Below are 26,186 nucleotides of genomic sequence, written 5' to 3'. Positions count from 1 at the left end.
ACTACCCTTCAGTCTTTCAAGGCCCCATTATCTTTCTTTGTATTGCACGGGGTAAGGGCTTCAGATATCATGCAGACCCCTACTTTATATATTTCCACTTGGGTTGGAGAAAGTGGGGACAAGATACTAGGCAAGAGATTAATACATACAACTGAGGACAAACAGGCACTGGGGTTGGAGTCTAATGATATGCATGAACTTCTCAACTTTCTCTACTTCTGTTTACCAAGGAAGAGCCGGCTTGGTGTGCGCTTAAGAGAGGTGGCTTCTAACCTGGTGAGCCGGATTTGATTCCTTGCTCCTCTACATGTAGCTAGTTGGGAGACCTTGGGCTAGAGTCCTGATACAGCTGTTCTCACAGAGCATTCCTGTTAAAGAAATCTCAGCCTCACCGGTGAGGAGAGGAAGGGAAGGTGAATGTAAGCCACTTTGAAATTCCCCTGGGTAGTTAAAAGTGGAGTACAACTCTTTTTACAATTAACATTTACATGCAGGCAGTATCTGATGTTCTGATAATGCTTGGATTATTATTTCTACTTTCATCTTCACCTCTTTCTATGATACAGTACACTATGTTCCTTCCTTGGGCATGGCATGGAAATTGAGAAAGACACCTGACTTAAGTGCCCATGACTGTTGGTACACAAATGAATTCATAAACATCTTAATGATTCCCAAAGGTTCATTAAACTTGGTAACAAATCTGATTGCTTCTGTTTTTTCATGCTGTATTTATGTTATCATTTCGTGAAGTATGGAAAATCTATTAACCAACCACAAACTTGCCACCTATTCTCAAACCATTTAATAAAACAACATGTAGCAAGAAACGTTAAAAAAACCTGTATTACAAAAATAATATTTAAAAAAGAGCAAACCATGAGGCTCTAGCCATAACACACGTTCATGCTTATCACATACCAGTCAAAAAGGCAAATATAAAAGAGCCAGCAAGTGCTTCCCCAGGGTTTAAGGCTGAATATTGGGGCAGAGCTGAGCTGATGTAAATGAGGGTGCAAAGTTTAGAATCACTTTTGCACATGGTGGAGAGAGGAAGATTCCAGATGTTATGCTATGACACACAACAGTCCTTTCTCTATTTCTGTTTACCAGGGAAGAAAAGCAAAAGGACGTTTTTAACCAAGGTCAGAATGTCTTTTATAGGCCATGGAATTCCAAAGGGCATTTACAGAATTCTCAGGCTTTGATCAAATGACTTGCTGAACCTCTGCATGTTTTCTAATAGAAAGTGACCTGTCACATCCTCTAAAATTAAATTAATAATTGTAAACTTTTTAAAAATGGAGGATTCTGGCAAGGTGCTATTCACCTAAAACCTTCTAGAAGTTCTATTTGCCCTAACATTCAAAGGCAAGAGACAGAGTAACTTGCCAACTCCCCAAACAGAGCGGCGTTAGCAGGTCTATGGAAAGCTTCTATGGATTTTTTTTGCCACAGTGGGTTCTGACAGTGAAGGGGGTTTATGTGCCATGGCTTCAGTATGGTCAGGGAGTTCTCCTGGCCAAGAGATAAATTCCACATATAGGACATGCACATCTTCAGTGCGAACAGCCTCATCCTGTGCCTGCTCTTGCATGATTCACACAAATTCTTCACTTTCTCCGCTACTGCCCAACTATTTGGAAGGCATCTTGAATCTCCCTACAGAACAGCTGTCCAGGGCACCACAGCCTACAACTCAAATAAAACAACCCACTGCCTTTCCTGCTTGCAGAAGCCCTGACAAACTCCACTGCTTTCCATCAGCTCAGCTCACCCTACGCCAAGGCCCTCGTAACAGCAAGAGAGAGCTGGTGAGTCATGCAGTCTCAGTCCCAGTTTGCACCTCTTTCTGCAACCAGAGCTGCTTGTGCTGCTTGCGCCCAAAGCCCTCGTCATAATTCCCTTTGCTCTTGAAGAGCTGTTGGAAGTGTGGCTTGCAGTAGAATTCTCCATGAAGGGCTGCATAACTGCCCAGGCTGAAAGGGAGGAAAAGGCATGTTAGGGTTGGCTGGGATCCAATACTGTTTCCCCCCAGGAAGGAGGACTATTGGAAAAGCAGAAGTGTCCGTGGGCTCAGACTCAAATAATCTACTTGCTATATGGGGATAACAACAGCCATCTGCAAGTTCTCGGGAGGGTTAGGTTTCCATGTTAGTGATGGCAAACTCAGACATTTGGGCTGAGGTAGTTTTCTCCTCTGCTTGCAGGGACTTTCCTGCACAAGCTCAAGGGCCTGGTGGTGTCTGAGTACCCTAGTCCCCTGAAACAGAACCCCCCTAGAATGTGTTTGTTATTTATGGTTTATTTAAATTACTTTAAAAGTAAAGTATTAATTTCATGGAAGAATAATACAGGCTCGCACAGTCTGTCCTGGTTGTAAAGGTAAACATACATCAATGAACTGTCTCACTACCATCTGGAAAACTCCTAAAACGATGGTTTCTGATGCCCACCTGGCAGAAGATATAAGGTATACTGTGAGGTATAAACTTACAGCAGGCATTCTCAACTTTGTTACCATTGAGAAACCCCTGAAGCAGTCCTCGGGCTTCAAGAAACCTCCAAAGTGGCGGAATAGGGTTTGGAAGTATGGGTTGGGAAGTACATGCCCACTTGGTGTCCCTCCCCTTCCCACCCCCTCCAGGCCCATCATTGGTCATTTGGGGATGGGCGGGTCAATATGACCATATACGGTTGTATCACCCAATAAATGTTTAACATTTTTTTTAAATGTATAAAAAAATCAATTAACTCTCACCCGTTCAGGAAACCTTTCAACGGCTATCAAGAAACCCCAGGGCTTCATGAAACCCTGGTAGAGAAAGCCTGACTTACAGGCACAGTAAGAGGGAATTTGCAGCAGAGAGGAAGAAGAGTAGGCTATGCTCATTCTCTCTGGTTTTTCAATGCACGCTGATAAACTGATGGAAGTTTCTGTGTAGAGTAGAGCACAAGAGGTTGCTGTGGGGATTAGCGAGAAAGCTTTTGAGGCTTATTAGAACTCGAGTATTTATTTTAAAATTTTAAGATATTTGAAGGTCTTTATTTACTTTATAAGTTGTTATAGTTACAATTAAACTTTTGTTTATTTCAGGTCTCGATCTGAGAACCATCATGGTGTAGTGGTTAAAAGCAGCAGCCTCTAATCTGTTGCACCAGATTCCCCATTCCTCCTCCACCTGCAGCCAGTTGTGTGACCTTGGGCCAGTCACAGTTCTCACAGAGCTCTCTCAGCTCCACATATCTTAGAAGGTGCCTGTTGTGGGAAGAAGGTCATTGAAAGCCACCTTGAGACTCCTTTGGGTAGTGAAAAGTGGGGTACAAAAACCAACTCTCCTTCTTTATATTTTTTACTTTATTTTATTAGAGCCAATGGTTAAGTGTACTGACTTATCTGACCAGCCGAGTTTGATTCCCTACTCCTTCACATGCAGCCAGCTAGGTGACCTTGGGCTCACCACAGCACTGATAAAGCTGATCTGAATGAGCAGTAATATCAGGGCTTTCTCAGCCTCACCCACCTCACAGGGTGTCTGTTGTGGGGAGAGGAAACGCAAGGTGACTGTAAGCCACTTGGAGACTCCTTCGGGTAGAAAAAAGCAGCACATAAGAGCCAACTCTTATTTTCTGTTAAAATAATTTATTCATTTAAAATTCAAATTATGTAGTTTTTACTTTGTTCTATTTATTCTCTGTTTATTCTTTTGATTATTCTATTTAGTTATCTAATTATTTAAAATACTTTGATCTAATTTTATATTATTCAACCTTATTTTACCTTATTAACAGGGATATTTCAGGGGTTTTTTGGAGGGTGCTTATTCAAAGGTAGCCTGGGTTTTTAGGAAATACGTTAAGGGATAGGCAGCCAATTCTGCTGCAGATTATAATTTACAATCTATCAGTATCTTGTTAGTAATGAATTTTTATTAGTGTGCCTATCTGAGAGACTGCTTGTCTGCTTAGGCCCCCTGCAGGGCTCTTTGCTCTGCGGGTACAAATCTGCTAGTGGTCCCTGGCCCCAGAGAGGTTCGCCTGGTCATGGCCTTTTCAGTCCTGCCCCCAACCTGGTGGAATAAGCTCCCAGGAGAGCTGAGGGTCTTGACGGAGCTATTGAAGTTCTGCAGGGCCTGTAAAGTGGAGCTCTTCCGCCAGGTCTTTAGTTGAGGCTGGGTCTTTCAAGATCACTAAGCTCCCCTCAGGCTATGCTATATCATAGGGTGAACCCCTTTGTGGATAACTATGGGGAGGACTAGAGGGTTTGTTTTCTGCCATCTTCAGGTTCTTGTTTTTTAAAGATTGGGGATTTTATGGGGCTTCGTAATCCACCTTGAGTCCAAGGAAGAAGGTGGATGAGAAATGTAATAAATTAAAAAATAATAATTACGTTTTGATTTGTTTTTCCTCCCTGCCTCTCAATCTGTTCGCTCTCCCAGCAGCTGGTTGTTTTAAACTGTACTTCATTCTTGCCCTCCCACTATTCTATAGTACAAGGTTTTGTATTTTATTCTGACATTTCAAATATAGTTCATCTATTCTTAGTATCTACTATTGCTTTAAAACTATTGTTTTAACTATTAAAATAATCTCTAAAATTTATTTTACTGATTATATTATGTATGACAAGTATTCAGAATGGTTAGGGAGGAGAATTTTTTTTTAAAATCTATTAATTCTCCTACTCCAAAACAAAGCAAATTAGATCCTCTTTTTAAATTTTTGGAGTTGAAAGCTCAAATAGATTGCATATTCCACAGGATGAATGGCCAGAAAACGATGACACAGTCAGGACACGGAATCCCTGTTGGTACTCCCATTGCCAATGATCCCAGGAACGGAATGTGTTGGCCTAGGATAGGGTGAAGTGGAGAACTTGGCTATCAGGCTGGTGTAGCTTCTTCTGCCTAATCATCAACAAAAAGTCTGTTGGGTCTCCTGGAGGCAGTCACAACCTGGGTACTGTCCTGGAGGACTTCGATGTCCATGCAGACAAACCTGCCTCTAGTCAGAGCCTGGACTTGGTGCCATCCATGGCAATACTAGGGTTCTTGTAATTTGTGCTGGCCACATCCTGGACTTGATCTTTGGTGCAGGGCTAGAGGTTGAAAGGGATGGTCAGATCCCTTTACCCTGAAGGCCCAGATCTGTACCCCACCCTCTTCCGGTATAGGCAGACAGCATATTTACACCCCCCAAAGAGCCTTGAGCTCCACCACCTCCAACTTCCTGGTGATCCCTGGCCCTAGGGAAGCTTACTTGACCTCAACCAGGGCCAGAGCGTTTTCCATTCTGGCCCCGCCTGACGGAAAGAGCTCCCAGAGGGGACCTAACAGAACTTGAACAATTCCACAGGGCCTGCAAAAGGGAGCTCCTCTGCCAGGCATTAGGTCGAGGTCAACCTGAACTACCACTTCCCACAGGCACTCTCCCTGAGCCTCCCTCCTATGGCATCCACTGCAATTCTGCCCAACCCACTGGGCTATCAGTATCCGTTGATTTAATGTTCTCCATATTATGCTATTGTTCTATTATGTTATCACTAGCTTCAAAGCCCATTCCTAAGAAAGGGCCTTGAAAGGGTCCCCTCCCCTGGCCAGGCAGCTTAAGGTGGCCTTGGGCAGCAGCTGGCAGCCAGATTAAGTGGGGTGGGTGTGGGCTGGGCAGCTCATTAGCAGGGCCAGGACAGAGCTCCTTAGCAGTCCTTAATGAGCAGTCAGCAGGCCCGGAGGCCCTCGTTAGGAGGCGCTCCACCACAATCCTTTGCCCAGGGCCTCTCCCCTTACCTGCTGCTGGCTCCAGGCACTGAGGCATCTGAGAGCAAAGAAGCTAGAGTCCAGGGACGGAGGGCGGGAGCTGCAGGGGCAGGGCCAATCAGGGCAAAGCTGGCTGCACCAAGATTGGCCCTATTCCAACTTGGACAGCCGGATACGTCCCATCCCCTAGGCTGTTTCATAAATATTTAGAGGAACAATAATGGATAAGGATTGTATTATTGTTATTAACTGAATTACCTGTATCATTCTGTTTCATGTAAACCGCCCTGTGCCTTCAGGAAGGGTGGTATATAAATATAATAAATGCATATTTACACCCGTCCATTGAGACATACAGATGCCTGTTGGATTCCTGAATGCTCTGTGGGACGCAATACCCCCCAGGGACTCATTAGATGACCTAGTTGACAACTGGCAATCCTGGATGCTGACAGCCCTCAATAAGCTTGCATCCCCACACCCTTTCTGCTCTGTCTCAAGTCAGCCCCCCTGATACACGAAGGAGCTGAAAGAGCTGGAGCACGTTTGGAGAAAAACGCATAATAAAGCAGCAAGAACATCTTATTGGATGCTTATGAGAGCCTATGAGATGGTAGTGAAAACTGTGAAGAGGGAATTCTAGATGGTCTCCATTAGGTCCGTGAGCTCATGCCCAGCACAATTGTTTAAGCAGGGTAATTCGGGCTCTTACTGCCCTTGAGAATGATCAATTTGCAATAAGCTGTGAGGCTTTTGTGAGGTATTTTGCAGATAAAATCTTGTCTGCCACGACCTTCCACCAAATTTCAATACAGAAAGGGAACTGGAGGCCTCTTAGCCAGCTTCAGGGAGCTTTCACAAACTGAGGTGGATATACTGCTAACTTTGATGAGGCCGACCACCTGCCCCCTAGATTCCTACCCCTCGTGGTGATAAGAGGATTGGGAGATCTCTTCAGAACATAATAAATCTGTCCCTGACTTCAGGGACATTCTCAGGAAAGCTAAAAAGGCAGTGGTCCAACCTCTATTGAAGAAACCATCACTGGATCCTGAAGACCCAGCCAGCTACCACCCCATTTTGCAGTTAGTATTTCTGGGAAACGTGGTTGAGCAGGCAGCTATGGACCAATTTAATCATACCTAGATGAAGCTGTAGTTCTGAACCCTTTCCAGTCCAACTTCCAACCTGGTCATGAGTGGAAACGGCACTGGATGCTCTGACACTCTCCAAAGGCAGAGGCAGGCCAGCGCTACTTATGTTATTAGAACTCAGTAGATTATAAGCCTCCAGTTCAAGACCTCGCTGACATGGGGATACAGGGGCCAGCTTTGCAGTGGCTGGTGTCCTTTCTCCAAGGAGACGGTAAGAGGGTTGCTATTGGGGAAAGAGCAGCCAGGCTGCTGCCAACTCGAATGTGAAGTACTACACGGTGCAATTCTCTCCCTGATGCTATTTAACATCTTCATGTGCCCTCTAACTCAGCTTGCTAGTGAACACAGGTTGTATGCAGATGACAGCTAGCTCTCCCTGTTGATGAGCAACCGGCTGAACGCTCCACCTGAACCCTTGGCCAGGTTACCATTGCTGCTAGCTAGCATCCCTCCCTATCCCCTTCCTTTGAATCACTAAACTTTTCTTCACCTGACTCTCTCACCTGAGCTTGGCATGGCAGTGCTTGCAGCAAAAGCAGGTGGTATGGAAAACAAATTTATCAGCCACCAGACGCTCCATGGGGTAAACAGTCTTCTGGCAGGCACTGCATGTCTCCTTCACTTGGGCTTTCAAGCTGAATGACTGGGTGATAAACAAAGGAGATAGAGTTGAAAGCATTACAGCAGATATAATTCACTTGAACACTTAGTAGTGAGAGCCAGCTTGGTGTAGTGCTTAAAAGCAACAGTCCCTAATCTGGCGAACCTGTTTTAAGTCTCTACTACCTCACATGTAGGCAGCTGGGTGACCCTGGCCTAGTCACAGAGCTGTTCTCCCAGAATAATCCTGTCAGGGATCTCTCAGCCCTACCTACCTCATAAGGTACCTGTTGTGGGGAGAGGATGGAAAGGCAATTGTAAGTCGAAAAAAATAGAATATCTGAAACAGAAAGAATTTGAATGGGGCGATAAATTGGGCAGATGGCTGGCGCAGAAACTAAGATTGAAGTCACAAAAACAAAGCAGAAACAAGTTAAAGTTAGATGGGGTAGAGCAGTGGTCCCCAACCTGCGGCCTGCTGCCGGGCCGCGGCTCCCTCTCCCCGCCCCCCCCCGTAGTAAAAAACTTCCCAGGCCGCAAGCTTGCAGCCCGGGAAGCTTCTTACTGTGGGAGGGCGGGGAGAGGGAATCAGGGCCGGGCTGCGCGGCTGCGGCCGCGGCCCAATGCGTGGGCGTGGCCTGTGCGGGTGCGGCCCGATTCCCTGCCGGTCCCCAGCCTCAGAAAGGTTGGGGACCACTGGGGTAGAGTATAAGACTGATTCTGAGATCCAACAATGTCTGGCGGAATTCTTTCAAGAGCTGTACCGACAAAGAGAGATTCCCCTTGATAACACTTTTTTCTGCCAAGATATTCCTACAAAACAGTTCTCGGAACACCATAAGAAAATTCTAAATCAGAAAATAACGACGCAAGAAATCAGTGACGCAATTAATTCAGCAAAGGCTCAAAAAGCGCCAGGACCCGATGTACTAACATCAATTTATTATAAGAAATTTGCTCATGTGATCACCCCGGTTCTATTGCAACTGCTAAATGAAGTAATTGAAGGAGAAAACAAGAACTTGCTTGAGTCATGGAGCCAAGCATCTATATCTTTGATCTTCAAGGAGGGGGGAGATAGAATATCTCCTCGCTCATATAGACCCATCTCGCTACTAAACAATGACTACAAAATCTTTGCAAAAATATTAGCAGAAAGGCTGAAAAAATGCATCGGAGAGGTGGTAAGCCTGGATCAAACGGGCTTTATCCCCAGAAGACTTATGAGGCACAAAATAAAAGTGGTTTTGAGTGCAATGGATCTGGTAAAACAGAGAAAATTACAGGCAGCTTTCGTTTTCTGACGCTGAAAAATCCTTTGATGTTTTTTGGAACTTTCTGATAGAGACTTTAAAAAAATGGACTGTGGTGAATCTTTTTTGAAAATGATCAATAGCATTTACTCTCGGCAACTGGCAAGGATTTTGGTGAATGGGATGCTGACGAATGATAATATAAAAATTCAAAAAGGAACAAGACAGGGCTGCCCACTCTCACCTTTATTATTCAACTTAATTTTAGAAATGCTGGCGACCAAAATACGCCTTTCAGACAAAATAAGGGGGCTCAAAGTAAGAAATGAGGTATTCAAGTTGAAGTGCTATGCGGATGATGTGGTGTGCATCCTAACCAATCCCCTATCTTCCATACTGGCGTTATTTGATTTATTAAATTTATTTGGCAAACATTCAGGGTATAAGGTCAATAGATCAAAGACAAAACTATTCCTATATAAAACAACGGATCTTGAGAATATCTTCCTTAAGCAAATATCAAGCTGCGAGGTCAACCCCAGAGTGATAAAATATTTAGGAATATATTTGGATAAAGACCTCACAAAATTCAAGAAAAACAACTATGAAAGAGAATGAAAATTCATACAAAGCGATTTGGAGAGATGGTCTAAGCTGATGCTTTCATGGTCGGCCTGAATGGCGACATTGAAAATGAATATACTACCAAAGATCAATTTTCTGTTCCAATCTCTGCCCATAGCCCTAGGAGACAAGCAACTAAATAGATGGCAATCGGAACTTTACAACTTTGTATGGACACATAAAAGACATAGAATAGCAGCAAGGGTAATGCAAGATGCTAAGGCAAGAGGTGGCCTAGCTCTGCCAAATTTAAAACTTTATTCTCATGCAGCAATGGTGACAATGTTGACCGACGGGATGATCGACCCTTTGCATAAAGATCTAGCATTGGATAGGGAAAATTTTGGAGCAGGGCTACATGAAATACTATGGCCATCAACAGTTCAAACAATAAAGAAAGGGAAAAATCAATGGAATGCGGGGGCCATCAAAATATGGCATAAATACAAGGAAAGATTGTCACCGGCTCCTTCCCTACTAAAATCGCCGATAGAAGCACATTTCACTCCAACACAACAGACCAGGATCACTTGCTTAAAATACTATGACCTAACCAAGGCCAAAAACTTCAAAGAATTAAAAATATTGAGTCAAGAGGGGATTCCTCTAAATTGGCTGGAGCATAATCAATTAAAATCCATATATAAAAAAGACTTCAAAACAAAGGAGGATATAAGAACGCAAGTGACGGAGTTTGAAGAGGTCATCATACAACAAAACCCACACCTGCTAGGTAACATATACAGAATACTTTTAAAATATGAGACCGAATCGGAAGTGATAAAAAACTGTATGATCAAGTGGATGGAAAACCTCAAAAAGACAATCACCATGGAAACTTGGGAGAGCATGTGGTCAAAGGTGAACAAAGTCACCAGGAGCCAATCAATAAAAGAAAACTGGTACAAAATGTTTTATCGCTGGCATATAACCCCTAAGGCCCTTGCAAAAATGTCTAAAAAGAACAGTGAAAGATATTGGAAATGCAGCAAAAAAGTGGGGTCATTTTTCCATGTATGGTGGAGATGCCCTGCTATACATAGCTTTTGGAAAAAAGTACATCGGGAAATAGAAAAAATGCTGCGTCTTAAGTTCAATATGGAAGCGGAGTATTTTCTGTTAAGCTTTATGTCAAATAATCTTAAACCACAAATGTATGTGTTATTTTTCTACGCCACAACTGCGGCGAGGATAGTAATTGCCAGGAGATGGAGGACCAAAGAAATCCCTACGCTGGGAATGTGGCAAGAAAAGATGGTAGAAATGGCCAAAATGGCTAGGCTGACAACCTTAGTGAACGGATATGGAGAAGGAAAATTCCTTGAACAATGGAAGTGGTTCCTAGATTACCAAGCCAAGTAATAATGCACAAAGAATGACAATTAAGACATAAGACTTTGATAATCAGAGATATACACATTAAGCATGTTTGTGTAAGTCAATCTATAATATATTTTGCAAAACTCAGTTACTTTGATCAGAGTCAGGGTTAGAAAGAAGAAAGGTTGTAAACATGAATTTTTATTGCAGCTTACATAGATTCAGGTGAAATAGTGAGCAATTTATATTGAAAATAGAGATGAGATAAGTAATTTTATGTTGAATGTAATACATGAAGAGGACCGTTATGAATATTGGTTTGGATTTGTTTTCACAATTCACACAAATAAATACTTTACAAAAAAAAAAGATTTCTTCGGGTAGTGAAAAGTGGGTGATAAAAACCAACTTCTTCTTCCTCCTCCTAATGGCCAAAAACAATGACTACACGGAATGGCAAGAACAAGATTAAAGCAAGGTATTTGTACGCAGTGCATAGTCAACACCACATCATAATCTTAAGATGTAGCTTGTCCCAGAATGGTTTGTATGAAAAAAGGGAGAAATAATGGAACTTAAGTAACTGCAGGTGGAGCCTTGTTTTGCTGTTATTTCCAACAAAGATCCAGAAATGTGACCAATTAGAAACAAAATTTATCCATACAGTGAATTTAAAATCAGCAACAGAAGTCAACTAAGTTAAGAAGAATTGTAAAGTAGTTTCTAGGTGGTTAGGAAAAGCTGATTCAGTAAAATCCAGGTTACTAGTTAACCAAATATGCTGGTTATCAAAGCTTTTATACAGTGCGTGCCCAAGTGACATGGACAACATGCCAGTTACCTAAGATGAGTGGCAGAGTGCTCAAATGCCCGAGGTCCGAGGCTCAAGCCCAGATATCTTCATTTAGAAAGCATCAGGCAATGTCCAAAATCTCTGCCTTTTTCAAGCTTGTCCTTATATCCATGTAACCTTGTAGAAATTTGATAAAGGTTGAAGACTGGCTGATGTAACGGGTAGTAGGAAGGTGGACTTATTTATGTTTCAATTTATAGCCCGCCGCTCTCAGCAAGCTGGCTTGTGGCAGGTCACACTAAAACCCCCAATAAAATATACAACATTTGTCCCCATTAAAACTCCCATTTAAAAAAACCCTATGGTGGTGACAATTCAAATCCCATAGCTCTCGCTAAAATCCAATTAAAGGGGGACCCCAAGTGCCGCACCATCACCCACAGTATATGTAATGCATATCAATTGTTATTACAGGTACAAATATTGGTTGAAATCAATTTGTAAATGAATATGTTTAACAAAGATTCAGGTAGGCAAGCATAATGGTTGCAATTTATTTTGTATTTACAATTTTGGAATGATTGTTAGTACACACACACACAGGTATGTATAACATTTTTTTCATGTATGATTTATTTTTGCAGAGTCACTGAGGAATACATATATTGTTGAAAACAGGCTTAATAGAAACCAGGGCTCATTTTGACTCTGCTTTGCCTTTAATAAATTCCATAGAACTTTTTGAAGATGGCAGCCACTTGGTTTATTTTCTTTTCTGGCTCATAAACTTGACTAGTGCCAGGTGTTGAGGTACATCTAATAGTGTGCTGCTCCCTGAACCCTTTCCAGAATGTTAATACCAGAAAGTAATGTTAACCTACCTTGGATCTCTGCACAGTGGATGATCCCGGGTCACTTTTTGCCTCCTGAAAAGACAGAAAGAGGGAGGGGAACTGCAAGATCAACTGTAAAGCCTCTGCTGGACGGATAATGGTGAGCAGACAGATATGGGGGACTTGGCAGGATCACAGGATTCTTCAAGTGTTACTATTGCTGCTTGAGGCTCTAATATTTTTATTAGCGTTGATAATTTTTTTACTTCCTCCCTGGATCAATGAGGTAAATCTTTGGCCTCAGAATGGCACAAATAAGTTCCCAGAACACCTCTGAAGGCAGAATTATTTTAAAACTCATCTACAGAAAGTGAAACCTGTTTCACTTTGTATTGATGTTTACAGTTAAATCCTTATCCCAACTTGTATATGGAGCTCAACTGGGGCTATATAACAACTTCACCATGCTAGAGAGAATAAATTTTCCTCAGGGCCTTCTTTAACATCCCTTAATGTACATCAAATACAGTTAGGAAGGTATACCCCTCAATCGTTGAGCAGGTGTCTATAGGCTGTGACTGAATGGCTCAGACAATATTGCCTGAAGTTAAACCTTTCAAAGATGGAGGTCCTGTGGCTGGGAAGGAAAGGACCTGATGAGGAAGTGCACCTTCCCAGTCTTGATGGGATGCAGCTCTCTGCTGCACAGACCATTAGGAATTTGGAAGTAACCCTGGACTATGGAGGCCCAGGTCACAAAAGTAGTGCAGCTGGCTTCTTTCCATCTTCACCAAGTACTAGCACCCTATCCGATCCCAGAGCAACTTACCTCCAGACTGGACTTCTGTAACTCACTCTACATGGGCTTTCCTTTATCCCTGATCTGGAAACTGCAATTGGTACAAGATTCAGTGTCCCAGGTCTTGACCAGGATCCTACATCCAGCCTGTTCTCCAGTAACTGCACAGGTGATTGATTGCTCAAGTTTAAGGCGTCGGACTTGACCTTTAAGGTCATAAGTGGTCAGGGTCCTGCATATCACCTCTCTGAATACATCTGCAGAAGAGCCTTGCACGCAGACAACGCAAAACAACTAACACCTAAATTGACCTCCCTCCTACATGGCACCCTATCTATGACCTAGGGTTTGGGCCTTAAGATGTCTGGTTTTAGGCTTTTAGATTATGAAAGTTTTAGTATTTTAGTATGACTGATTACGTTACAACATGTATGAGCCTGTCTCTGGCAGAAAAGGCAGTTTACAAAACTAAAGAAACAAACTATGGCTTGGCTAACAATAATCAACTACTAGCTAAAAGTTCATCTAAAACTGACTGGATTTTTAACATAGTTTTTTTTCTGCAACACCATGTCCACCAGAAAAACTATCCTAAGTAACTCTAGATCCAATACAGTAATTGGATAAGTGTATGGGCATAGCTAGATCCACAGTCCAACAACATCTTTTTGATACTGAAATGCAGTATGAGTCGGTACTACTACCAAAGCTATATAAAGACTTGTCTTCGTGGACGAACAGAGTGCTGGCTTCTTGCTTATCTGGTGTTATTTCATCTAAACTAAGATGGGCCTTTTCTAGAGTTCGATTTGGTGCCCTTCCTTCTTTTATTCTTTTTAGTAGATTTCAACTGCAGCCCGAAGAGTTGCATAAATGTCTGTGCTCTGCCAATGTGTAGAAATGCTCTCGCTTACAGTGTGAACTCTATGCTGAGAGCAGCAAGCAAATAATTGGTCCATTCTTACAACCCTTTAGGCATATAAAGCAATCAGCTACCTGAGAGCTTTCTGATTACATTTCTCCAAAAAGCCTACCATCCTATTTGCTGTAGCAAAATTCTGCTTTATAGCCTATAAGTAATGAAATGATCTATCAAAGAGGTTGGCAAAATAATTATGAATTGGAATATCTGTTTTACTGTGGGTTTTTTTTACTACTGTATTTTAGCCGAAAGGCTGTCTGTAAATACTATGACTACCTGCTTTTATTTAATTTGATTATATTGTTTATACTGGTCAAAGACTGTAACAGATAAAACATCTAACTTTACAGATTCCCCAAAGGATCCTAGAATTTGCAGGATACTTGAGCATCCCCAGCTCCTTGAGATGGATTTCTCCTTCCCATGGATTTCTTGGCTGAGAAAAGGCTAGTGCAAACAGAGTGACAGATTTTTTTTTAGAAACGCTAAGGCACTGGCTTCCTCCTCTGAGACCTTTACTGAGCTACAGCAGATTCCTGATTTCAATACATACATGAGTGGAGGCTGTATTGGCTGGACCCTTGGTTTGGAACATGGCTTTATATTTTTCCTGACCCAGGTTTTGAGGTTCACTCTTTTGGTCTAGCCAGTCCTTCTGTGTTGGTGTGGATTAAGTTTGGTCTCTTAGTACCTGAAAAAAAACAGAACAACAGAGTCTTTCACAAGACAGAAGATAACCTGAGGCCTTTCTCTAACTCTCTACTTATTTGTGCTCTGACTGGCACCAATTCCATTCAGCTGTCAGCTCCAGGCTGTGTCGTGTCACACAATCAGGATAATACTATGCCAACCCACCTCCCTGTTCTCCTTCAGGTCCTTCTTTGAAATCACTTGATTTTGTCTTCATTGCCATTTGTCAAGCAGCTCTTACCCCTTTGGCTATGGCTCTGATTCGTGCCTGATGCTGTGGTTGTCCCTGCCAGGACTTCAGAAGAAACAGGCACACCAAGACCTTCTTTCAGCTACTTGGGCCACTGGCTGCACAACACAACACTGACTGTCATCAGTTCAGCAAAAATGTTCAAGCTGCTCAAGAAAAAGCTCTGATTCATTTCCGTTCCCCATGTGGTTGGCTTGTTATTTCCTGCTCTCTGTACTGAAATGTGAAGCGCAACTTTTGCAGCCCAACGACCAAACCAGGGCCAACAACATAGCAAGGCATGCAGCATGGCCACTACATTGAAAGCTCTCTGGAACTGTTCCTTTGCATCAGACAGGCCAGAAAACACAGACTGTGTAGCCATGTCCTTCAAGGAGAATGAGCTACATTCAGTCAATCAACCTTTAATACAATCAGTAGATTAGGCAACCAAAAAGCCCAGCTTACATATAAATGTAAAATTAATATACAAAGGTTAATACTCATGTCCTTATGGCATTATAATTATAATATACATAAAAGTTATTTAGAAGTTTGGAATATCTGCTTTCTTATGGAAAGAGTCCCAACACAGAATTTGGCCACTGTAGGAGTGGTGTCATTAGAGCAGTATGCAAGGAGGAGATATGTGTTTTTCAGATCTTCCTGGACACTTGGGTAGAATAGGGTGCGAAAAATGGAACGGATGTCCTTATAAAATGGATAATAACATGTATTTCAGTGTTTTGACTGCATTCAGTTGACAGGAACATAAAAGTTGAGGGTCTGGAATATGTATTTCCCTTCCAATAGCGCTGAGAGTAGGCAGTTAAAACATGCTAGAGTGAAAACACTGCAGTATTTGGGGAATGCATTTATTGCTTATTTATTGTATGGCATGTGCATAGTATAGCTGGGGATCATCTGGCAGCCAGGCAAGAGACACTGAGAGGTGGTTTGCCATTGCCTGCCTCTGTGGCATAACCTCTCATGTTCCTTGGAGGTCTCCCATTCAAATACTAGCTTCTGAGAACTGGCAAGATCATATTTGCCTTGGCTATCCAGGTCACGGAATTCTGAAGCTTAAAAATAGTTTGCCACTAGAAAGTTTTGGCTACGATTCCCTACCACCGGGATCAACATTCAAAATGCAGGATACAAACGTGCAAATTATATAGAAGTGGATGGATGTTCAGGAAAAGCATTAAGTGAAAGGCAGCTCTAAGAACTTAACCATGGGCCCAGAAACTGCATGCTCATTATGAATTATTCTTCCCATTTTGCTAGGGTTTCATGCCCTTCTGGGCAACTTCTTCTGCATAATCCTTAATAGGGTTCATATGTTTTCTCTATGGGACAGTCAAAAGGAGGGAACTCTGATATAAGCAGTTTTATTTTCAGCCCCGTTCCTAATAATCCCCAGCATGCAGCATGACTTTCAGTTGACATCTTCACTGAGCTTTCCACAACAATCACAAGATGTTTTTCAATCTTAACTCCACCTGGTTCAGACTCCAATCAGCATGTTTTAGGGATTTTTGTGCCAATATGCATCACCTTACACTTACCATCATGGAACTTCATTCACCACCTGGTTGCCCACTCACCCAATGAATACAGATCTCCCTTTAGCTCTTTGCAAATCCCTTTGAAAAAGATGCAGAGTTGGTTTTTATATGCTGCTTTTCTCTACCCAAAGGAATCTCAAAGCGGCTTACATTTGCCTTCCCTTTCCTCTCCCCACAATAGACATCTGAGGTAGGGGAGGCTAAGAGAGCCCATAGATTACTCAAGAAGGTTCTTCTATGCCGCTTTTCTGTACCAGAAGTCTCAAAGCAGCTTCCAATCACCTTTCCTTTCTTCTCCCTGCAACAGGCACCCTGCGAGGGAGGTAAGGCTGAGACAGCCCTGATATTACTGAAGAAGAGTTGGTTCTTATATGCTGCTTTTCTCTACCTGAAGATTTATCAAAATGGCTTACATTCGCCTTCCCTTTCCTGTCCCGACACACCCTGTTAGGGAGGGGAGCTGAGAGAATCCTGATATTAATGCTCAGTCAAAGCAGCTTTATCAGTGTTGTGGCGAGCCCAAGGCCACCCAACTGGGTGCTTGGGGAGGAGGAGTAGGGAATCAAACCCAGCTCACTAGACTAGAAGTCCATGCTCCGAACCACTGCACCAAGTTTTTGATTCTCAATATTTTTATTTATTACTTATATATGTGTATACCACTAATATTTACTTAATTTCTATACCACCCTCCCAACAGACAGGCTCGTGTTGTTTGCAAACTGGCTCCCTACTCTGCTCACTGATGAACACTTAAGGGCATGTGGACGAAGGACATTGCTGTGATCCAGTGGACTGTTTAAGTTGTCTCCTCTGGGCATTCAGGTTGGGTTTATTTTTGCACCCAAAAAATGGACAGGACAAAGGCCAGGTTTACAAGTTGCTTATGCATTATCTAGCCATCTCATTGGTTCAGAGACGGTGTAATGCTCAAGCATTTCTTCTTGGTAGAAGGATGAAGGGGCATACTGAGGCAATCTTAAATCCTACTACCACTCACTGTAGAAATGATCTCTGGAAAGATTTCAACAAATTTGAGCCAAAATTCCATCTTTTGCTGAATGATGAGACTGTCCCCTCAGGGCATTCATGTTGGGTTTTATTTGTGAAAAAGGGACAGGACACTGCACACATAGTACTCACCTATTGCACAGTAACCACCCATCTACCTACCTAGTGTAATGGGATACGTTCTAGGCCATGGTCTCTTCCAGCTCTGGGATTCTGATTCGGGAGACAGTGGCTGGCAGGAATCTCCTGTGTCGGCCATTAACCAACGATTTAATTGTTCTTTCGCCCAGCCATAAATCTCCCTACAACATCTCCACAGGAGAAATGGAGCCATGCTTTTGACCGAATAAGCAATAGAATTCCTCATACAACAACTTTTCCCTAGGAGGCAACGGCTGGTGCACCTCACTGTACTGTTTTCTAATTCTACGTGTATGACAGGCGCTAAAAGCCCCAGGTTTTATCCAGGCCAATGGCCCAGTCTCTCAGATTACACCCAAACAGGCCTGGGGACAGCCAAGGGCCCTCCTCCCTTGGCCTCAGTCGCCGCCCGCTTTCGTCGGGCCAAGTGGGGCGGGCGGGAAGGCCGGACCGGGCTCCGGGGCGGCGCGCGGGGCTACCCACGGGCCGTCGCCGCTCGGCCTAGCGGGAGGACGCGGCTCCCTGTCGGTCGGTCGGTCGGTCGGTCGGCCGGCCGCTGCTTTCCGTCCTCCTGAGTGGCGCCGCCCGAGGGGCCTCAACCGCAGCCCCCTCCCTCCTCCCTTCCGCCCCCGCCTTGGCTGCTCCCGAGGGCCGGTCCGGAGCCCTCCCCGCTCCCGCCCGGCAAGGGGGGGGGGGAAGAAAGCGGCGCCCCCGGAGACGCGGCCCTGGCCCCGCCGAAGGAAGGCGCGCGCGCCCGCCCCCGACCTACCTGCCTGCCTGCCTGCCTGCCTGGCGGCCTCGTGGGCCGGCGCGCGGGAGAGTTGGGCGGGCGGGCGGGCGGGCGGGCGCGCGCAGGGGGGGCGCCTCCGGGGGCACAAAGCGCCGCACTGCCCACCCGTGATTGGCTGCCGCCTCCCCGGTGCCGCGCCTGGCCGTCCCCCCCCCCCCCGGCGGGCGGGCGGAAGAGCGTGCAGCCTGCGAGCAATCCTAAAGAGCGCCTCCCCGAGGGCCTGCCGCCCGGGGGGGGGGGATCTGTGGCCAGGCCACGCTCTTTTCCAGCCCTCCCCAGGAGGAGGAGCGGGACGGAGGCGGGGTGGATTACCACAAGGAACTCTGCACATGCTCTAAAAACCATCCACAGCATATGATAATGTGTGAGAGCCAGTTTCACCGAGTAATTATTCTAATCTGGAGAACCAGGGTTGATCCTCCAAAGCTCTCAGAGCCCTCTCAGCTTCGTCACTCACAGGGTGTCTGCTGTAGGGAGAGGAGGGGAAAGCGGTTGTAAGTTGCTTTGAGACTCCTTCAGGTAGTAATAACCGGGGTACAAAAACAAAGCTCCTCTACTACTACTACTACTTGTTCCATCTCAAAATACACAAACCTGGCATCCCATTGTCTCCAGCAGAGGCACTGCCCCAGGGAGTATCTAGATATATTGACTGTTCTAAAACCCTCCAGCTGCCATCAACTCTCCTAGGATATGTTCATGATACCACAGATTTTCTGAGAAAAATACAATCTTTAAACAAGCTCTCACACAAGATGGATTGCATGCCATCAGAAATACAACTTCTGACACCACAGCTGACTCAGCCACCAAACGGTGCCATTTTGTTCTCACCCATCACCACTTCAGATATGGCAATAAGCTTGTTCATTTGGAGCAATGGTACAGACACGGTCACTCCACAGGACCTATAGTATGCTCACATCTTTATGGCTGACTTGGAGCAAGGCTACTTAAATTCCCACCCACTTATTCCTGCGATACATTGGTGACATTTTTATTTTCTGGACAAAAGGTAAAGAAGCCCTGGACATATTCCACTAGGCATTCAATGATTTTTACCCCAATATTAACCTGATAATGAATCAATCTATGCAATAAATATATTTTCTAGACACTACTGTAAAAATACACGATGGACCCACAGACACCACCTTATCCTGGAAACCTACTGCCAGACAGACATACTTGCATGCCTCCAGCTACCATCTTAAAAGATCCATTGTATGCAGCCAGACTCTACGCTATATCTGTCTCAATCTTACAAAGATTCCCACCTAAGGGATCTATGACAATCCTTTTTGAACTAAAATATCCAACTGATGAAGTCAAAAATCACATTAAGAAAGTCATAATGATACCCAGAGGCAATGTGATTCAAGACAAAAGAACAGACCACCACTAGTGATCACACACATCTCTCCACTCAAAACACTTCAATGCATCATCAACAACTTATATATTTATTTTTTATTTATTAAGCAGTTTATATACCACCCCTTTCAGATATTGCTGGTTTGGGGGCAGTTCAATACATCTTTGGAAATTTTTAAACAGAGGCTGGATAACCATCTGAAGGAGAGGCTGATTCTGTGAAGGTTCAAGGGGATGTATGAATGATACGGTTGTGAGTGTCCTGCATTGTGCAGGGGGGAGGGTTAGACCAGATGACCCAGGAGGTCCCATCCAACTCTATTATTCTATGATCATAAAAAAATAAAACTAATAAAGGTAAAGGTATCCCCTGTGCAAGCACCGAGTCATGTCTGACCCTTGGGGTGACGCCCTCTAGCGTTTTCTTGGCAGACTCAATACGGGGTGGTTTGCCAGTGCCTTCCCCAATCATTACCGTTTACCCCCCAGCAATCTGGGTACTCATTTTACCGACCTCGGAAGGATGGAAGGCTGAGTCAACCTTGAGCCGGCTGCTGGGATTGAACTCCCAGCCTTATGGGCAAAGCTGTCAGACGGCTGCCTTACCACTCTGCGCCACAAGAGGCTCATTAAAACTAATAAGAATGTACTAATAAAATCAAATCAATAGAATTTAAAATCACTGCTAAAACCACAAACACCAACGATTACTGAGATTGATGGTAGTTGTGACCAGCAAAGATTTTAAGTGTAGGGGTCAGAGGGAAAGAGAAGGAGAGAGGAGGGGCAGCAGGGAGGCCCGGAATACATAGAAGCAGAGTTGGAAGGGGTCATACAGGCCATCTAGTCCAACCCCTTGCTCAACGCAGGATCAGCCCAAAGCATCCAAGAAAAGTGTGTCTCCAACCTTTGCTTGAAGACTGCCAGTGAGGGGGAGCTCACCACCTCCTTAGGCAGCCTATTCCACTGCTGAACTACTCTGACTGTGAAAAACATTTTCCTGATATCTAGCCTATATCGTTGTACTTGTAGTTTAAACCCATCACTGTGTGTCCTTTCCTCTGCAGCCAATGGGAACAGCATCCTGCCCTCCTCCAAATGACAACCTTTCAGATACTTAAAGAGGGCTATCATGTCCCCTTCTCAACCTCCTTTTCTCCAGGCTGAAAATTCCCAAGTCCCTCAACCTATCTTCATAGGGCTTGGTCCCTTGGCCCCCAGATCATCCTTGTCGCTCTCCTCTGTACCCTTTCAATTTTATCTACGTCCTTCTTGAAGTGAGGCCTCCAGAACTGCACACAGTACTCCAAGTGTGGTCTGACCAGGAGGAAGCTATATAGCTTTTTCTGACGCACATGAGAATACACTCTGAGTACAGAACTTAATGATAGTGAAGAGTGGTGACTTTAGGGACATAACATAGGAATTGGTCTCCAAAAAGGAATTAATTTATACATATTGGTTGGAGCCATAATTCACAGATCCCACTCAACCATTCAGCTACACATTATAGAGAGTGCTATATAGTGTATTATTATAATTTTGACCACTGAGGAAGATCTGGAAGGGTTGAAACGCGTTTGGTCCTATGTATTGTTAGTTCGGTATAGTTTTTAAGAAGTTTTTATTCTGTTTTTAACTGTGCACTGTGCATTATAATAAATAATTAATAAGTTTTACATTATTTTTATTGTTCAGCTCAACTTTTGAGTTTCTACCTGTTAAGGTTGGGTTTTGTTCCTTTTTTGGTTTAGCGTGGTCTGACCAGTGCCATATACAATGGGACTCACATCTTGTGATTTTGATGTGATGCCCGTTGATACAGCCAAAAATGGCATTTGCCTTTTTTACCGCTGCATCACTGCCTGCTCATGTTTAGTTTACAATCCACAAGTACCCCAAGGTCTCGTTCACACACAGTATTACCTAGAAGTGTATCCCCCATCCAGTAGGTATGCTTTTCATTTTTCTGACCCAGATGCAGAACTTTACACTTATCTTTAAGAAATTGCATCTTGTTCTCATTTGGCCATTTTTCCATTGTGTTCAGATCTCATTGAACTCTGTCTCTATCTTCTGGATTATTTGCCAGTCCTCCCAATTTGGTGTCATCTGCAAACTTGGTGAGTAGTCCCTCCACCCTCTCATCTAGATCTTCCAGTCCTCCAGGACATCTCCAGTCCTTAAAGAGGTCCTGAAGATGATGGACAAGGATTGTGCAAGTTCTCCGTAAAGTTCTTTGAGCACTCTCAGGTTAGGGTTGGATGTATGTGTAAGCAAGCCTCAACCATAAATCCAGCAGAAGAGCTCTCTCTTACAGGCCCTGCAGAATTTAGCAAGCTCAGCCAGTGCTCTGATCTTTCCAGGGAGCCCATTCCACTGAGGAGTCTGGGCTGAGAAGGTCCTGGCTATGACTGAAGCCAGACATATGTCTTTATGGCCAGGGATCATTAGCTGATTGGTATTACTGGATTGAAGAGCTCTCTAGGGAACATATTAAGAGCGGTGGTTCCTCGAATATGCAGGACCCAGAATGCACAAGGCCTTTTCTTGTCCACAGACAGCTCTCTCCATCTAATCTTCATCCACAATACATCTAACTTGAACATATAAACTGGTACCAGAGTTTGCAACAAACCCAGATGCCATCTTTGCTGACACATAAATCCAGAAAACACAGATCACTGTGTTAACAACATCAAGAATCACAGGGCTGCAGGAGAACACTTCAGCCTTCTTGTATACTCAATGGGTGACCTCACAGGAGCTGTTGCATTATCACAATGCTCCTAACACTGGACTTGCCAGTGGTTTCTTACCTCACTACATGTGGTACTCCCAGTCAGCCCTTATATCTGCATTCCTAAAAATCCCCCAAAGGCCAAACGTCCTTTTCATTTGGTTTTCTACTTGGAGGAAAAACAGAAGAGCAGATTGTAATGTAACATAATGAATAGTAGGGCGTGATGTCATTTGGAAGGGGAGACTGAAAGGAAGAGGGGCCCGTGGGGCTGCCTCCGTGCTTGGGGAGAGGGGGGGAGAAGGGATGGCGCGCAGGGGCGGGACTCCGGGTAATTACTCTCGCCAGCTTTCCACAACCGGGGCTGCGCCGCCCGCTGGCCTCTGCCCCCGCGGCGACCCTCCCCCCCACCCCCGACGACGAAAGCCGGGGAAGCGTCGTGTGGCCTTCCGGGCTTACTGCTTGCTCGCTCGCTCGCCCGCCTGCCGCCGCCGCCGCTGGCGACACCCCAAGAGCTCCGAGGACGGGCCCTCCCGGGGCCTGCGCGCACGCCAGCGCTTCTTCCGGGCAGGCCCCGCCGAGGACGCTCGGAAGTGCCCCGAGGGCACCAGGGCGGGGCGACGTCGCTGCTGCTGCTGGGGAGAGGGCGGTTCTCCGGCGCCCGCGGAAGCCCCTGGCAACCAGGGCGCCAATCCCTTCCGGGTGTGCCCTCCCTCGCAGGCCGACGGGAAGGCTGCCCGCGCGGCTGAGGCGGGCTAAGAGCGGGCGGGGAAACGGGGACAGACTTCCGATTGGGCGAGCCAGCTGCCAGTCGTGTCCTGAGTTGTCTGAGGCGGCCCAATCAGCAGCCAAGCCAGCCGCGCCCTCCGCTCCGGCGGTTCCTGTTCCGGGACGGGAGCCGTCGCCGCAGCGCCTCAGGCGGGCTTGGGCTGGGAGTCATGGCGGCGGCGGCGGCGCCGCCGGCTGCTGCTTCTACTGCTGCTGCTGCTTCTACTGCTGCTGCTGCTGCGGGGGCCGCCGCCGCGGGGCGGGAGAGGGCAGGCGGGCCCGCGGGCGTGCCGCCTCCCCCCCCAGGGCCCTCGCCCGGCGGCCGACGAGCAGGTGAGTCCGGCCTCTGGGCCCCGCCGGCGCCTCCGTCGTCCTCCGCGCCGCTCGGAGGGCCCGGCGTCGGGGTGCGGGCGGAGAGGTGTTCGCGGCGGCCCCCCGCAGAGGCCTCCTCCAGCGAGGCACGCGTACCTGCGGGAATGGGGGGTGGGGTGGGGAAGGTGTCGCAGGGGACGGCGGTGCGGTGCGGTGCGGTGCTGGATGCCGAGTCCGGGGGCATCTTTCAGACCGACGCCGGTTTGTTCGAGGCATGAGCCTTTGGACACACGCGCACTTCCTCCGGTGGATAACGCCTGCTTCGTCTTCAAGGAGCCTAACGGGACTCCCCTGGGACTGTCCTGCTCCGCCAGACCACCACGGCCACCCGCTTGAACCTTTGCTGTGCTTAGGTGGTGAAGAAATTTAACTCTTCTGCTGGGTATTGCTCGCTGAAAACCGGATCCTGTAGGCATTTGGTGAGCACTGTAAATATAACGGATTGCTGACAAATCCATTGTCAACTTCCCAAGTCTGGATGTCTTCAAGAACCATCCAATTACCTTCTCTTCTTAGAGGAGGACCTGCCTAGCTGCGAAAAGTAACCTTGAGTGCCATTTTTAATCTTAAAGAAATACACAGATTAAAGAAAACCCTTTAGCAAGCAAGTAGAAAAATCTGAAAAGCACCTAAAATTCATCCCCTTTCATTGTGAGTCCTGACCCTCTTGATTAGCAGCAGCTCTTTGACAGCTTAGACCGCAGAGCCAATTAGACCGCAGAGCCAATCCTGCGTTGAGCAGGGGGTTGGACTAGATGGCCTGTATGGCCCCTTCCAACTCTAGGATTCTATGATGCTATGATTCAATTAGACGCCTTTTTATTTTGGATTTTTTTTGCTTCCTAATTTCAAAATAGGGATTTATGCATAAGAATGCTGTTAGAAGATGTACTTGAAAAACTGCAGTATTATCTATGATACTTTTGCAGCTCTTTTTTTTTTTTTTTACAAGCCTCCATCTAAATCTGCCTTTTCAGGATAAGGTGATTGAGGAAGCAATGGTGGAGCAGTTCTAGGCCTTTTTGGATAATTGTGGACCCTTTTCAGCCTGATTAAATGCTGGTTGATGGCATAGATGTGGTTCAGGTGGCTTTAGTTGGTGATCACCTGAAAATTAGCCCCAAAGATGGCCCCTTACCTAGTCTCAACTCAACTGGCCATTTGAGTTCATGCCACAGTAGATTTAGGTCTGCCCTTGAAGTCAACCTGGAGAAGAGATGCATCCTTCCAGCAAGTTTCTTTTGGGTCTCCACTAGAGCTTAATTGTTTCTTACATGGCAGAACATTTATATGGTATGAAACAAAGTGTGTGTGTTTGTGTGGTGGGGTTTACTCCTGAGCACAAATGAAGCATTTGCTTCTGTCTTCCTAGCTTGTTGCTGCTCATATGATATTCTGCCTCTTAGGAAACTGACCCATCTAATGTGGAGCTGTGGTTACTGGGCCTGCATGTTCTTCAAAAGCAAGCCAGCCATGATCCCTTGGCCCTCTAGGAGGAGGAATATTATGCTGAGGGGCAGGCACTTGTTCTGGAATATCAGTGTACCCTGGTTCACCCTGTGGTGGCATTTGCTTTAAAGGGCCAGGAGACCTCACAAGAAATGGTAGGGGGGGTCAATACAATAGCCTCCTGTCAGGTAAATGGTTCTGCTGTCACTCATCATCTTGCATTTAAGTTTTCCAGCATGACTTTCATAAATAGGTGGGTTTCCTGCCAGTGCTTATGGACTACTATTGATTTTCCTATCCCCTTTAGATGAGACTTTAAATGAGGCAACTAGAAAAGAACTTTGTACAGACACTTTCTGTAAAGTGTGTGGAGCTGTCCTGCAGTTTGAATCTCAAAGAGTTTCACACTATGAGGTAAGCTTTGGGATACAGGTGAGCATTTTGCAGTCCCTGTCTTCTAAATGAGCAGAATTGCAGAGGGCACCATTCCAAGTAGGGTTGTGTGCGGCAGCGGCAGAAGCAGCCAGGACTGCGGTGGAGGGGAGGCACTGGCATCAGTGCCCACATCTCCCCCCCCCCCCCCCCGATGCTGCGCCGGTGGCTGCTTTGGCCTGGAACGTCTGCTTTGGACTCTGCTGCACACAACCCGAATTCCAAGGTTGGTTCCCTTGTGATGCATTCCCTGGAGATTTAGAACATTTTTGTAATGCCTATTTATTTACTAATTGATTATGATTATGGGGGAGCAAGTCAACTTGCAGGGAGACCTTGCTCATTTTTGAACCCTCTTCACTTCTCCTCTTAAGGCAGGCTCCTTGCATCCAGCTAATCTCTGCCTCTGCTGGCTCCTTTCCAGCATTAGTTTGAAATTTCATACCTAGGATGAACCAGGCTGGGCTCTGCCTCCACTCTGGCTAGGTAGCGTGTACTCAGACTCTTGCTCCTTAAAGAAACATTGGTTTTCTCTTTGCTTTAAGAATAATTTGGTCACACATAAAAT

General features: G+C 45.4%; 2 protein-coding genes across 17 annotated transcripts in view; one reads left to right on the top strand and one right to left on the bottom strand.

The window, feature by feature from the left end:
* Positions 1-790: 790 nt before the first annotated feature.
* LIMD2 (LIM domain containing 2) lies at positions 791-23,320 on the bottom strand. Of its 5 annotated transcripts, XM_077315570.1 has the most exons (6): positions 23,057-23,320; positions 22,677-22,763; positions 14,608-14,745; positions 12,382-12,426; positions 7,414-7,553; positions 791-1,979 (listed from the first exon to the last, which is right to left on the bottom strand). In XM_077315570.1, the coding sequence occupies exons 3-6, from the start codon at positions 14,647-14,649 to the stop codon at positions 1,820-1,822; spliced, it is 387 nt and encodes a 128-aa protein (XP_077171685.1). In that variant the 5' UTR covers positions 14,650-14,745; positions 22,677-22,763; positions 23,057-23,320; the 3' UTR covers positions 791-1,819. The 5 variants fall into 5 exon arrangements, with proteins under 5 accessions (XP_077171685.1, XP_077171681.1, XP_077171684.1 ...); XM_077315566.1 differs by lacking the exon at positions 22,677-22,763 and having other exon boundaries at positions 23,057-23,319; XM_077315569.1 differs by lacking the exons at positions 22,677-22,763; positions 23,057-23,320 and adding an exon at positions 18,463-18,620.
* Positions 23,321-23,450: 130 nt separating this feature from the next.
* LOC143826675 (zinc finger matrin-type protein 4-like) overlaps positions 23,451-26,186 on the top strand; it is a 28,769-nt gene continuing 26,033 nt past the window's right edge. For 3 of the 12 annotated variants that reach the window (XR_013227088.1, XM_077315550.1, XM_077315553.1), the window contains exons 1-2: positions 23,456-23,698; positions 25,494-25,600. Coding sequence is in view for 6 of the 12 variants with exons in the window: in XM_077315550.1 (XP_077171665.1) it covers positions 23,536-23,698; positions 25,494-25,600 (270 nt within the window). In the remaining 6 variants the exon portion in view is untranslated. Of the gene's footprint in view, positions 23,699-24,010; positions 24,157-25,493; positions 25,601-26,186 lie in introns of all 12 variants that reach the window. The other 9 variants (XR_013227089.1, XM_077315554.1, XM_077315555.1 and 6 more) reach the window with 6 other exon arrangements.

Source organism: Paroedura picta, chromosome 16, assembly GCF_049243985.1.
Source record: "Paroedura picta isolate Pp20150507F chromosome 16, Ppicta_v3.0, whole genome shotgun sequence".
Lineage (NCBI taxonomy): Eukaryota > Metazoa > Chordata > Lepidosauria > Squamata > Gekkonidae > Paroedura > Paroedura picta.
The sequence above is the reverse complement of the archived record's forward strand: the minus strand, read 5'-3'. Positions and strand labels throughout refer to the sequence as shown.